The sequence below is a fragment of the Stylophora pistillata genome, chromosome 13, assembly GCF_964205215.1.
Source record: "Stylophora pistillata chromosome 13, jaStyPist1.2, whole genome shotgun sequence".
Classification (NCBI taxonomy): Eukaryota; Metazoa; Cnidaria; class Anthozoa; order Scleractinia; family Pocilloporidae; genus Stylophora; species Stylophora pistillata.
Window position 1 is genome coordinate 6465001 of NC_142531.1, and position 13130 is coordinate 6478130.

A 13130-nucleotide genomic window follows, 5' to 3' on the forward strand; every position below is an offset into this window, starting at 1 on the left:
GAGGAGTCAAGCAGAGAAGAGGAACGTGCAGGTAGTTTTATTTCGATTATAAGGCGTCAAAAAAGTTTAAGCTATCGTGTAAACGTGCTCTGTTATTCGCTAATATAATGACTACTATGATCTATAGTAAACACTGATGATTTCTCAGACAAAACACGATCGTGAAATTTACATTTATACTAACCGACAGACATTTGGACGTTTCTTTTGTTAGTTACCCGTATACTAGTTACGATCGCTTCCTTGCATGATACTGAAGCAGTGTATGAATTCTTAGCTGTAACTATTGCAAAGATATTACAACAGGGAGCCCACGTCAGAAATATAGTTTCCAGATGGGCCCTGGAAGATATAATGGCTTAGATCTTGTTGTATATCTACAGTATCATAGATCGATGTCTAACTGGACGAACTTAAGGCGATCAAGGGCAATGATAGCTATTATTATAAATGGCAAGCAAAGTTTGATTATATTGCCTTAAATTACCTGTTAAATGCATGGCTAGCCTTTTATGCCTGTTTCAGAGACTGGTAAATGTTCTTTGCTTTAAACCTCTTACTCTCATGAGTGACCAAGATAGAATCTTTCTTTACAACATCAATACAAAATCAACACAAGTGGTGAAAATAAACAAAATTGTCAATAAGGGGATTGTTAGTTGATCCAATACCAAATTATCCAAACTAACATTGTAAGCATTGTACGGCAGACAGTAAAGAAAATTACTGATGAAATATTGGGAGTGAAAGGGTTAGGTACTTTTCAGTGTTTGCCCTTTGAATTCTTTAAAGTACTAATACTGTTGGAAAAACCATGATGTAGCACACAAGGCTGTGCTCTAAGGAAAATTGAATGGAGCCCAATGCATTGAAACCATGAAATCCAGGGTGCCCAGCATATGCTTTGTATGAAAAAACTAAAATTCCTGAGTCGTCCAAGAGCAAAAGTAAGGCGCCAGGGGCCACCAGGCGCTGCTAGTCACCACAGCCTTGATCATAGCTGTTTAGCAAACAAATACTGATCTCAGTTATCTCTCTAGGACTTTTTGACAAGCCAGTTGTTATTGAAGGAAAAAGAGCAAGGAAATCAACAGAATTTCTTCTTAATCAGACCGCACCAGGAATTATCAAAGAGAACAAGCCTCTTATCTTAGAGGTAAAGCAAGTTAAATTGATTTGTGATTCTTGTAAATGCTCATTATAGGGTTTATTGGCTAGAAGAGATGGTACTTATGGAAGTTGACTTGTTTGAGTTCATAGAAACACTTTTCTTTAATTTCCAGAGATGATTATCTTGCCTCTTTTCCTAATAAGTTCAAAATATTTTCAATACCTGATGGTGAGAGATAAGTACATTAGGGAGAGGGTGTTAAATTTGTCTTGGCATAACACCAACTTCTCCTGACTTACGTCAAGTGCAGTATATGGCAATTAAATGAATCATTTGTGACCTCTCACACGAAAACGTTCCTAATGGTATCTGTTCGAACAGTAGGGACCTTAAGAAACCATGACGGCGACGGCAACAAGGACGTGGAAAAACGAGATCTAATTGGCAGAACAATAGCTCAGCACGTGCGTTTTGAAACTTTGTAGATCTCTTAGCCATCCTATGTAAAACAACATCGTGAAATCGCCAAAATTTGTGTCGTCTACGAACCGAAACCATGACGGCAAATTATTTTAATTTCCATTTGTAACTCAACGGCTACTTAATACGTCATGCTGAAGTTGAGCTGTGGCGCTGTACGAGACAGTAAGCTCCTGCAGCCATTTTTGAAATTCTAACTAAGAGTAGAAATTCATTTTTTAATCAAAGTCTTCCTTGGCGTCGCCGTCGTGGTTTCTTAAAGTCCCTAGTGAACGGAACAGCAAGCAAACAGGTGATGACCGGCTAGGAAAGCCGTTGGAAACGGATACTGTGAACGGATTAATGGCTAATTAAAATTTTCGAATGGATGAGGTCAAACGGATGAATGGCTAGTGAAAATTTTCGAATGGACGAGGTCAAACGGATGAACAGCTAATTAAAATTTTTGGACGGATGAAGTCGAACGGATGAATGGCTAATTAAAATTTTTGAACGATTAGGTCGAATGGATGAATGGCTAATGAAAATTATTGAACAGATGAACGGCTAATTTTTCGAACAGATGAGCCTCACAAATGAGATCGAATGGATAAATGGCTAAGCGGTCAAACAAGTGATCGCCTGTAGAAATTATTTGAACAGATGGTTTCATCAAAACGAATGCCGACACAGGCGTCCCAAGGTCTCCTCTTGAGCCAAAGCGAAGGATTATTTCATGAAAGCGTCGCGCGTTGGGTGACGTGGTGTTAAGTTATGCGAGGTATTTGACACAATCTGTGAAAAGATCACGAAACGAGTCGAAACTCAATTGTTTAAATAACTCAACTTCGCTTTCGACGCATTCAAATGGATTATCATATTTTTATTATTGAATTCGACTGATTAAGATAAGGTACAGCCAAGGAACTTGCACACCAAAAGCATACAATTTGGTAGTTCTCAACTTCAATTCAGGTTTAAATTTCCATAATCCCAGCCGCCCTGTCAGTCCATAAAAAATGCCTTGCCTTGGTAACTGCTAACAACTTGTGTCAATTACCACCATTTCACACAATCTCAAAATGGAGAATCCAATGAGAGAAGATATGGATTGCCATCACACCAAAAATGTTTCTACCATCATTGCCAAAGTGCCAAGTGAACGGCTGATGAATTTTCTCGAACAGATAGCTCGAACCGTTCGAATGGATGATGAATATTCAAGAACGGATAACTGGAGGCTTTCAAACTGATTACGAATATTCAAGAATGGATAGCTAGAGGCGTTCGAACGGATGATGAAGTTTCTTGAACGGATAGCTCGAACGGATGATGAATATTCAAGAACGGATAGCTTGAGGCATTCAAACGGCATGCCAATCCATTAGAACGGCTGGTGAACGGCTATCCGTTTAAAAATGGCTAACCATTCGGAACGTTTTCCCGTGAGAGGTCACATTTATTAGTTTTGAGAAGTGAAACAAAATTGGACATAACTATTCTTATTTTAACATCTCTCCTATAGGGTAAGGGAGAGTCCCTAGGATCCATTGAAAGAAGTAAGTATAAGTATACATGTAATAGGAAGCTTGTGATTAATGCTGTTTTCCATTAAGGGAGAGTTGATAAGCTCACTAACAATGTCGTGTACTCGAGGAAGACCTGTTACAGTAAAACTCAATGTGCGAAAAACAATATTTGAATTCATGGATTGATCAGCTTGAAGTTAACTACATGTACATTGTCTCAGTTAAGCAGGTGGGATCACAGGCAGCCCAAGCTCTCTTTCAGAACCACACAAGGAACACAATTTACATATCGATTTATAAGGATTTGTATGGGATTTTCTACAAGATATCCATAGAGATAGTTAAAAGTGAAAATATTAAATAAAAATCGCTTACCTTATTCCATACATGTGTTGCTTGCTCCTGGTGTCGTTATTTTACTGATTTCACTTGATTTAAGCGGTTTTTTTTATTCCTGGTTTTCTCTTCTCATCGAAGAGAAAACCAGGAATAAAAAACGTTAAAATGTTCGTTAAAACGTTAAAATGTTTGTAAACCAAACGTTAAAATGTTTGTAGACATGCGAGTCCTTTTTAAACATGACACAAGGACCGTTGAAATCGGCTTGGTAACCTCTTCATGTTGACAAACCAAGACTTGTGGGGGTACTAGACCTCAACTTGTCAACAAAACTTCTTGTAAAACCCGGGGTCCCCTCAGGTTTAGTACCCCCGCGAGTCTTGGTTTGCCAACATGATGAGGTTACCAAGCCAATTTCAAAAGGACTTGGATGTCTAGAAACATTTCACTGAGGACACGAAGAGCTGCCTGGTGTCGATCACAGGGCTGAGATTGTGTGGCTAGAGAATTGAAATGAAAGGTCAACCTTTGCCCTTGAATTCTGCAGTGGATTTGTGGCCGTGGGTACATTTTAGCTCTGGATATTTTACTTCATTTGGGAGGCTGCCTAGACAGAAGTGTTCGGCCTTGTCTTCTCTTTAAGAGGAGAAAACCAGGATTTAAAAAAAAAAAACGATTAAATCAAGTGAAATCGGTAAAATAACGACACCAGGAGCAAGCAACACATGTATGGAATAAGGTAAGCCATTTTTATTAAATATTTTCACTTTCAACTATCTCTATGGCTATCTTGTAGAAAATCCCATACAAATCCTTATAAATCGATATGCAAATTGTGTTCCTTGTGTGGTTCTCAAAGAGAGCTTGGGCCACCTGTGGTTAGATAAGTATTAGATATGTTCTTTTTAGAAGGGACTATATAAAGTGGACTGCAAATTAATGCTGTAAATCAACATTTACCCATTACACCTTCACATCAATATGTATATTCTCCATACTGTTCTCTATACATTTCCTTTGGTGCTGACAAGGAGAATTTGTTCAACAATCATAGCGTCTTAGGTTGGCAATCATTTTTTTTTTTTAAATTCTCATGACCCCAGTGAATGACTTAGCTGTATTGCTCTAGGGAGAAATTAGATGCTAGTCACTTGTAGGGTTTGAGGGTTTTCAGGGCTTGACACTAACCTTTCAACCTACTAGCCAAACTGGCTAGTAGAAATAAAAAACAACAAGCAAAAACTGAGTTTCTACTAAATAATTTGGATATATCAACAAAGTTGAAATGGTAAATTGGCCACCATAATGATTACAAAATTCGCTCCGACAAAGGGCTAACGCTTGAAACATCAGCTTTTGTAATCGTTACAGTGGCCAATTTACCATTTCAACTTTGTTGATATATCCAAATTATTTCATTACCCCCGCCGACGCAGCCCCAAAAAGTTTCTTTAGAAACTATCAGCCTTTATGAATTTCTACTAGTCTGGCTAGTTGGCTACTATCAGTGGCGAGCCCTGGGTTTTTATGATGCTGGTAACAAACTTGTTCCAAGATATGTTTGTTGTTTTTATTCAGCAAAATATGAACTTGGAAGAAGTTCTGTAGGAGAGCTGAAACCTCTTCATAAGCTTTTTTATGGAAGAGAAGGAAGGGTATGCTGCAATCAATTTGCTCTAAATTTCATTTTGTGGATGGTTTTTATTATTCAAGGTTCATACAGGTCCTGGAAAACCTGGAAAGTCGTAGGAAGTCTGGGAAATCTGCTTAAATGAAGCAATAAAGTTTTCAGAATCAACATTGTAATAATTGTATTCAGACTGCAAGGAGAATTGATTTTGAAATCATGGGAATGGAAGGGTTTAAGGTGAAATTTGGAGTCTTGGAAAAATCTATTTGAGTCCTGGAAAAGTCCCAGAAAAGTCCTTGAAATTTGTTCTGAAAAAAAGGGGACAAACTCTTTTTATTGTAGTTTGAACTACTGTGTGATTGATAAGAAGTTGCTGTTAATACCAAATTAACCCTTTCAATCCCAGATCGTATTAGTTGAGAGAATTTGGTGTAATCCCTAAAATGATAGTTTTCATTCTCGTCTGCTGTACGTAGTTTTGATGTTGTAAGAATTTTTGTCTTTGTCACTTGTGGGAGTTAAAGTGTTAAGACCTCACTAAACTTGAGATAATTATGAGTTTTTTACACTTCATTAGGTGACAGAAGTAAAAAGGAATGTTAGGAAGTTTAATGGATTTGCATTTCAAAAGGTAAGTTGAGGTGCATTTAGTATAGTAACTGAAACTTTTTGAAAAGAAAAATTACAATGCAATGAGTTTTGATTTTTCCTAATTCTCTCTTCTCACATGGATAGGATTCTAAAGAATATGAAGCTAAAAAGCTTGGTGTAGAAAGGTGATGCTTGATTTAGATCTTTTCTGTATGGTACCAATACAACAATCATGTTGTTATACCAGGCTAAACATGATTTACGGTAGATGTATATGGTAGAAGGACCTTGTATTTGAGAAAGGTCTGTCAGCTACCAACATTTCTATGATATTTCCCTTGTATGTTTTTTCCTACAGATTTACAAATGATGGTCTAAAAAGACTTTGTGAAATTTTTGACGTGGATAAGAAGGGAAAGAGGGTATGCCAACCCATAATATTAATTTATTAATAGAATACAAGTCAATAATTATTTTGTACCTGGAGTCTCGCAGATTCTTTGGTGTTGATTCAATATATTTGTGAATAAATTTCAGAGTGATCTTGTAGAAAAAGTAATGGATTTTCTCATGTCACCAAAATCATCAGAAAAAGTGAGTTTTCATTTTATTTTCTTGAATTGACGGTGTATTCTGAGTTTTACAATTCTTTTACTAATTTTAGCCAGGGTTCTCATTAATTTATGGAGTATACGGCTTGCTTCATGAAGTAGATGGTTGACACCAATTTATCTTCATTACTCTTTTCAACCCACACGCACATTATTTCACGAAAAAGTAGGCAGCTCAAAAGTCGAAGTAGCCAGTACTTGAGCCAGCTGCCTGCACTTAATGAGACCCCTCTTTAATTGGCCAAAGACACATCATAGCTACCTTGTTTATTTCACACATGTGTAGAGCAAAGACTTGTGACAAATACACGTTTTTCAAGTGTTTTCCCAAGAATTAAATGTTTATCTATCTTTTTTGCACAGCAACACATGCAATGCAGAGCTTGTTTTTATTCATGAATGATGTTATTAATGCTGATATTATTACGATATTAATGCTATTAATGATATTAATAGCTGATATTAATGCTATTAATGATATTAATGCTGATATTAATTGCTGATATTAATGCTATTAATGATATTATTATGATATTAATGCTGATATTATTATGATATTAATGCTGATATTATGATGATATTAATGCTGCTCAATTTTTTGACAGTCAGCACCTGAGCCTGAAGCAAAAAAGGATGAAAAGAAGAAGAGAAAAAGACCAGAAAAGGGTAAGCCTTTGATAATATTGGCAAAGAGAGTATCACCATGTATTATTTCAATTTCCAATGTCAGACTGATTGGAGATTTGCATTTTTTAAACACCTGCAAGTTTAATCAAATGACCTTGTCTTTTTTTTATTGTTGCAGAGGGCAGCTCAAAAAGTAAAAAAGAAAAGGTATGTTCTTGGATTATAATTTGTGACCGGGCACAGGATTTCGTACACCAACGCTTTTTCATTAAACGGTTGAAAATAAACGGTTTGTAAACGGATAATAAACGGGTAGTAAGAGTGTTTAAATGGTTTACATATCCATTTAAACGGATAGTCCAAAGCGTTAAACGGTAGAGCAAAGTCCAAAAATGGATTCAGTCAACCGTTAAACGGCCGAGAAAAAAAATAAACAGATGGCTTAAAACGTTAAACGGTTGAACAGGATCTATTAATGGATAGCCTAAAACGTAAAACGGATGGACAAAACCCTTGAACGGATCAGGAGGGCTATAGAACAGTGGGATAAGCCATGCACGTAACTACCAGAAACCGTTGCGAACAATTATAATATTGTTCTTGCGGAACACTGATGTTTCATGCTAATGTTATATTCGACTGACACCAGTAGAAAACGAAGTAAAATTAAATTACTAGCCTGCAATTAAGCTATCCACTGGCGAGTAAAGCGAGCCGAGAGCGAGTCTCGCACTGGAGAGCTCGCAATGCATTTGAAAATTTGCACAAAATATAAGCAGAGGAAGCAATCTGTCAATCATACCATGCGGACTGAACATTCTCGACAAAAAAAAAAATTAGAATTGAGAAGCAAAGTCTTTTTTTTTTTTCATGTTCCTACATTGTTTCTTCTACATATTGACCGATAAAATGAAATCGCACTATCAAGTGAAAAACCTTAAGACATGGATTATACGTAGGTAAAAGTAGCCGCCGATTTTGTAGATTTCGCCGTCGGTTAACTATCGAAACAATTTTGCTTATGCAGCTTTCTTTCGCTCATGTTTCATCTAGCGTTCGATTTCGTAAAGTAATTTGTAATTATAGCTTTTATAAAGCCATTTTCGTTTCCTTTCAATCGATGGAAATAAAAGATGAGAAACCCAATGGCCACCGATTCGGTATATAGTTTTGCCGTACACATCTATCGAAATAAATTTGCATAAGCATGAAAACAAATCTCGCTCTTCTTGTGTTACTTAACGAATATGATTCCGTTTTCGTAAGGTAATGCGAGCTCTCGTGTCTCAATATCTGAGTGAGAATTCTTCTAATCGAAGACCTTCTCATACCAGAGATTTGCAAACAGTAAGTTGTAGCGAAGACCAACATAGCCGCTCGATCGAAGCGTGATTGATTTTCAACGGGTGCTTCTTGGGAATGTTTTATACCATTGCGCTTCAAAAACGTTGAACGGATGCAAGTAACCGTTAAACGGATGGATTTTTTTTAAAACGGATAGTTTAACCGTTTAAACGTTTTGTCGAAAACGTTAAACGGATGAGCAAAGCGTTTAAACGGATGAAGAAAGCATTTAAATGCTTTGATGATCCGTTTTAAACGGATAATAAACGGATAGTAAACGGATTATTTCGTTAAACGGTAAAGCGTTAGTGTACGAAATCCTGTGCCCGGTCACATTTGATCATTATATCTGGCATGTTTTTATCTAGTCTCATGTATGAAAGTAAGTTTGGGTTCCCTGTGACTCTAAGTCTCTCAAAGATTTTTAACTTTTCTTTTCAAAGCAAAAAGCAAATGTACTGTTTTATTCTTTTACAAGTATAGACAACATTTAACATTTTCAATAATTTTTTTTTCAGTGCCTTCCTGTGATCCTATTTTTATTGTCACTGACAGAATTAAGTTTTTTTAGTGATGAGGTTAAAAATTGTTCTGGAAATTGAGCAGAGAGTGTTCAGCTTGAAAGTAACCAAGTGTTACCATGCATTTGAAAACTTTTTTTAATATCTCTCTCAGTCTAAAAAGACGTCAGAAACAGTAGAGAGTGAAGATGGTGAAGAAAACGAGGATGATGACGAGGAGGAGGAACATGAGGAAGAAGTAAATGGATGCAACTTTCATATCACATAAATTTGGAAACATTTTTAATTATCAACATGATAGAAATGGCATGTGTCCCACTCACTTGTTTGTATGGTATTTGCCTTTTTATATTGCTTGAAGGCTGTGTCCTACTAAATAAGGTGTTTTACATTACTGTAAATGTGAATTTAAGTGCAGTTTTTTATCTACACCTGTGCAAAATTTTGGTCAAGGGATCTGAATAAATACCGTGCTTTGCATGCTGTCTTGTAGCAATTATGTTTCACAGGTTTTTTTTTTGGTTGTTTGTTTTGCAGCCTCCAAAGAAGAAAAAGAAAGTTGATTCCACACCTAAAAAGACTGAATCTTCATCTAAAAAAACCAAAGAAACAAAACCAAAAGGAAAAGAGAAGGAGAAGAGTAAAGACAAAGACAAGGCAAAATCAAAGAAAAGTGGAGAAAAGACAAAAGCTTCTAAAAAAAGAGACCCTGTTCCTGTAAAGATAACAGCTCTACAGAAAAGTCCCTCAAAGAAGAAGACACCTAAAAAAGGCGAGTAGAAAATGTTACACTCTTTTATATAGAACTGGATCACAACGCAAGGTCTTCATGAAGTGTTGTAGCAGCCGAATAAGGTAACATAACTAGAAAATATTCTGTAGGTGTGATTGAAAATAGTTCAAGCCATAGAAATGTTGACTGAGAAGTCTGTTTATCACCAGCCAGGATAATTCCCTGGTAAGTTTAACTCAGCTGTGGGTCCTTCTTTCTCTACTTCTGGGTAAGGGAAGGGAAGGTTGAACTTAAGACTGAGTATACCTGCCGAGAGTGAGGGTACCCACCAGGATTGTGCACAGGAAGTGACAAATATTCGAGGAGGTACCATCGTCTGGCTTAGACACATATGTTATACATGTACCAACCTTGAAGGCTTGTCCAAAAAAGTGGCTTCTTTGATTTTGCAAATCGTCCATTTGCTGTAAAGGAAAATACTGTAAAGGATGGTGGTCCCTTTCTGTAAATTTGAATTAACTAAAATTTCTTAATCCTTTTTCAGAAAAACCAGCACCAGTTTATGATTCATCCTCTGATGAAGAACCATTAGCAAAAAAATCAAAGAAACAGCCACCCACTGTAAGGATTTGTTCAATGGATTGCAAATTTAATTTTTTTTTTTTTTTCACCAGACAGTGGCCTGCTCCTCACTTTTGTAACCAGTCTCTTGTTTACAGTATCATACTGTTCTCTTTGTTTTTGCTGTAGGACAGTGAACTTGAAAAGATCGTCAAAGATCTTCTAGATGGTGCAGACCTTGAAAAGGTCACAATGAAGAGTGTGTGTAAACAGGTAAGTTTTTCTCCTTCAAGAAAACTATACAGTTGCCATTTTAAGAAAGCGAAGGGTAAAGAAAGTACTCAGTAATGTTCCAAAGGAAGTGATCTTGTTTTCAAGAACTGTCTGGGGTATACAGTTGTTAATTTTTCTCAGTAACTTTTCTTTGGTAAAGCACCTCTTGCTACTTTGCATAAAAAAATAATAAATTAATTTTTTAATTGTTCCTCTGTTTACAAAAATGAAAAATTGGCTAATAAATAAGTCAAGTCTAACAAGTCATGGAATCTTGCAATGTTATTATTCAGTCATGGACAAGTTATGGGATTCAAGTGTAATTCTTGGAAAATTATTGAAAATGGATATTTTGGTTGAAGAAGAAAAGAAGAGGGAGATGCTTGAAATGTTTCACTTCAAGTGCAGCTCATGAAGAATATTAAAAAGTGCTAGATCATACCATGAAAATTGAGGAAAAATTTTTAAGATCACAACAATGGTAACTAAAAGTTCAAAATGTCTTCCATTTCTTTCTTCAGGTGTATGATAAGTTTCCTGAGCATGATCTCACATCTAGGAAGGACTTTATCAAGGAAACAGTCAGAAAGGTAAGTGGTAACTTTATCTGAGAATAACAAAGTTTAGTGCTAAGTTTCAGGAATCTCTACACTCCATGTCAGAGGGTAGGCAACCAATGAAACTTCTTTAATTTATTGTGGTGATCAAGCATCAGCATTCAGGAATGTCCATCTGACTGGACAAAACATTCTGTATCCCATTCCCTTTTGATGTGCTCTCTCTCTTTCTGTTTCTTAGCTATTACTTCATAAACAATTTTGACACTTAGTAATTCTGCTGTTAAGAGTTTTCTTTTTTCATTTTGTTTGTAGCAGTGATTGTTATAGAGATTGAGATTGCCAAATTATTCCAGAGATAAGAAGTCACTGTTTTTTTTTTTCTTTTTTGACATTTTTGTATTCTAAAATTTCCTCAAAAAAAAGAAAAATCACAGTTCATTTTTCTGTATTTGTTTCAGGTCATATCATGAAATCAACAACATGAACACAAGAAAACTTTTTAGCTTCTTTCAAGTCCTATTCGTATACACTTTGTTTTTAAACGTCTTTTGTTTTTAAACGTCTTTTGTTTTTAAACGTCTTTTGTTTTTAAACGTCTTTTGTTTTGTGAAAGTTTTCATACCTAATATATTACTTTGTAGTAAAAACTCTTCAGTTTTAAAAAGATCTTATTGGGGCATTTTACTTCAATTTTTTAAGTTAACATGTATGCATGCAAACAGAGTTATAATAACTCAATAGGAAGAAAAAAACAATATGGGTCTGTTACTCATTTTAATCATAAGTTAGTCAACAAGGCTGCAGAGAAGTTTTCTTTATGGTTTGGAAAAAGATAGAGAAACATTCTCTCTGATCTTCTGTCTGTCATTGCTTTACATCTTCAGTAAATTTTACATTTGTATCAGTATGATTCCCTTGATAATGTAGTCTGGTTATCTTGGTGAGAGTGGTCCTGCAAACAGGGGCAGGGGTTTCCAAAACTCTGATTTAGAAAACACAGACATGCCAAAGCCTTCATAAGCTAGGGAATATTTCAAGACAGGCAATTGTTGACCATGTCTTTTGAGTGGAAACATGCAATCCTACATTTGCATGAATTTTGTTGTCAGAAAAGTACTGAAAAAGCCCACAGGTCTGATGTGGGGGGGGGGGAGGGGGTATTTTAGACCCCTCTATTTCCCTCCCAGAATATGCCCCTGTTGATGAGAGTGACTGAGGTTTCGTAAACTTGAGTGCTAGTCAACATCAGAGTCAAGTCTCCTTACAATATCACCCCCCCCCCCTGAATCAAGAATAAAGGAAATGATGGTCAACTTAAGGAACTTGATTGTTAAGAAAATTCTCCTTGTTAGTGTGTTAAGAAATGTATAGAGGACAGTATGGAGAATATGCATACTGATGTTAGTAAGGGTGTAAAGAGTTAGCAAAGCATCCTTTTCAGGACCACTCCCACTTAGTTGATCAGGCTACTCTGAACTGTAACCATTATGTGTAAAAATTAGGCATTGTCCTCAGTTATTAGGATGGAGTGCACTGATGATTGATATTTGTAGAACTGTCCAGTTTGTCTTAGTACTGTCAGCAAATGTAAATGTTATCTCAGCTGATACCAGTAGATGTCATGTCCATGAGTTATTGCATTCCCTCTACAACAAAAACACTTCATGAACACAACATACATGTCCTTGAAACTATTTCAGTTGTATGAGATTGAGTTAAATCATCTTGACAGTGACTGGAAACTTCAGATCCCAATCATTATTGATGTGGACATTTAAGTTCTTTGTTGAGAACAAAAGAAACCTGGAAAATTTCAATCCATCAACCTTACACCCACAGGATCATATATAAACTGTAGTTAGTTTTGGAGTTAATTATTAGATTACCCATATATGGGTCTTTGCATGCCTGGTGATATCTACCCATGCAAATTGTCTAATTGGCCACCACCCACCCCCTCTAAGTATTGCAGAGGATAACTTGACAAGCTAACAGAATATTTACATTGGAGGCCAGCCATGCAATGCCTGGTTTTCAACATGTAGTCTGCATATTAGGATTCTTTTTGAAAATCTTGATAGCTATGAGTATAATTAGTTGACATGACCTTTGTATACAGTGTACAGTCATGTCCTTGAATCATATTACCACTGAAGTGTTATCCACGTATTGAGTGTCAATAAATCTCAATCTTAAAGTAGATGTGCTGTCAGCTGAATGTTTATAGGGACCCAATGTTAA

General features: G+C 36.2%; 1 protein-coding gene across 2 annotated transcripts in view; it reads left to right on the plus strand.

Moving 5' to 3' along the window:
• The window catches only part of LOC111326972 (protein DEK), a 13401-nt gene extending 312 nt beyond the window's left edge, over positions 1–13089 (plus strand). Inside the window, exons 2-17 of one of the 2 annotated variants that reach the window (XM_022931065.2) lie at positions 1–31; positions 1041–1156; positions 3096–3129; positions 5017–5093; positions 5646–5699; positions 5804–5844; positions 6018–6081; positions 6197–6253; positions 6876–6936; positions 7076–7104; positions 8917–9000; positions 9300–9534; positions 10040–10116; positions 10246–10329; positions 10851–10919; positions 11348–13089. The exon at positions 1–31 is cut by the window's left edge and continues 72 nt beyond it. In XM_022931065.2, coding sequence (XP_022786800.2) covers positions 1–31; positions 1041–1156; positions 3096–3129; positions 5017–5093; positions 5646–5699; positions 5804–5844; positions 6018–6081; positions 6197–6253; positions 6876–6936; positions 7076–7104; positions 8917–9000; positions 9300–9534; positions 10040–10116; positions 10246–10329; positions 10851–10919; positions 11348–11359 — 1125 coding nt within the window. In that variant the 3' untranslated portion in view covers positions 11360–13089. The remainder of the gene's footprint in view (positions 32–1040; positions 1157–3095; positions 3130–5016; positions 5094–5645; positions 5700–5803; positions 5845–6017; positions 6082–6196; positions 6254–6875; positions 6937–7075; positions 7105–8916; positions 9001–9299; positions 9535–10039; positions 10117–10245; positions 10330–10850; positions 10920–11347) is intronic. The other variant, XM_088742766.1, reaches the window with a different exon arrangement.
• Positions 13090–13130: the final 41 nt, after the last annotated feature.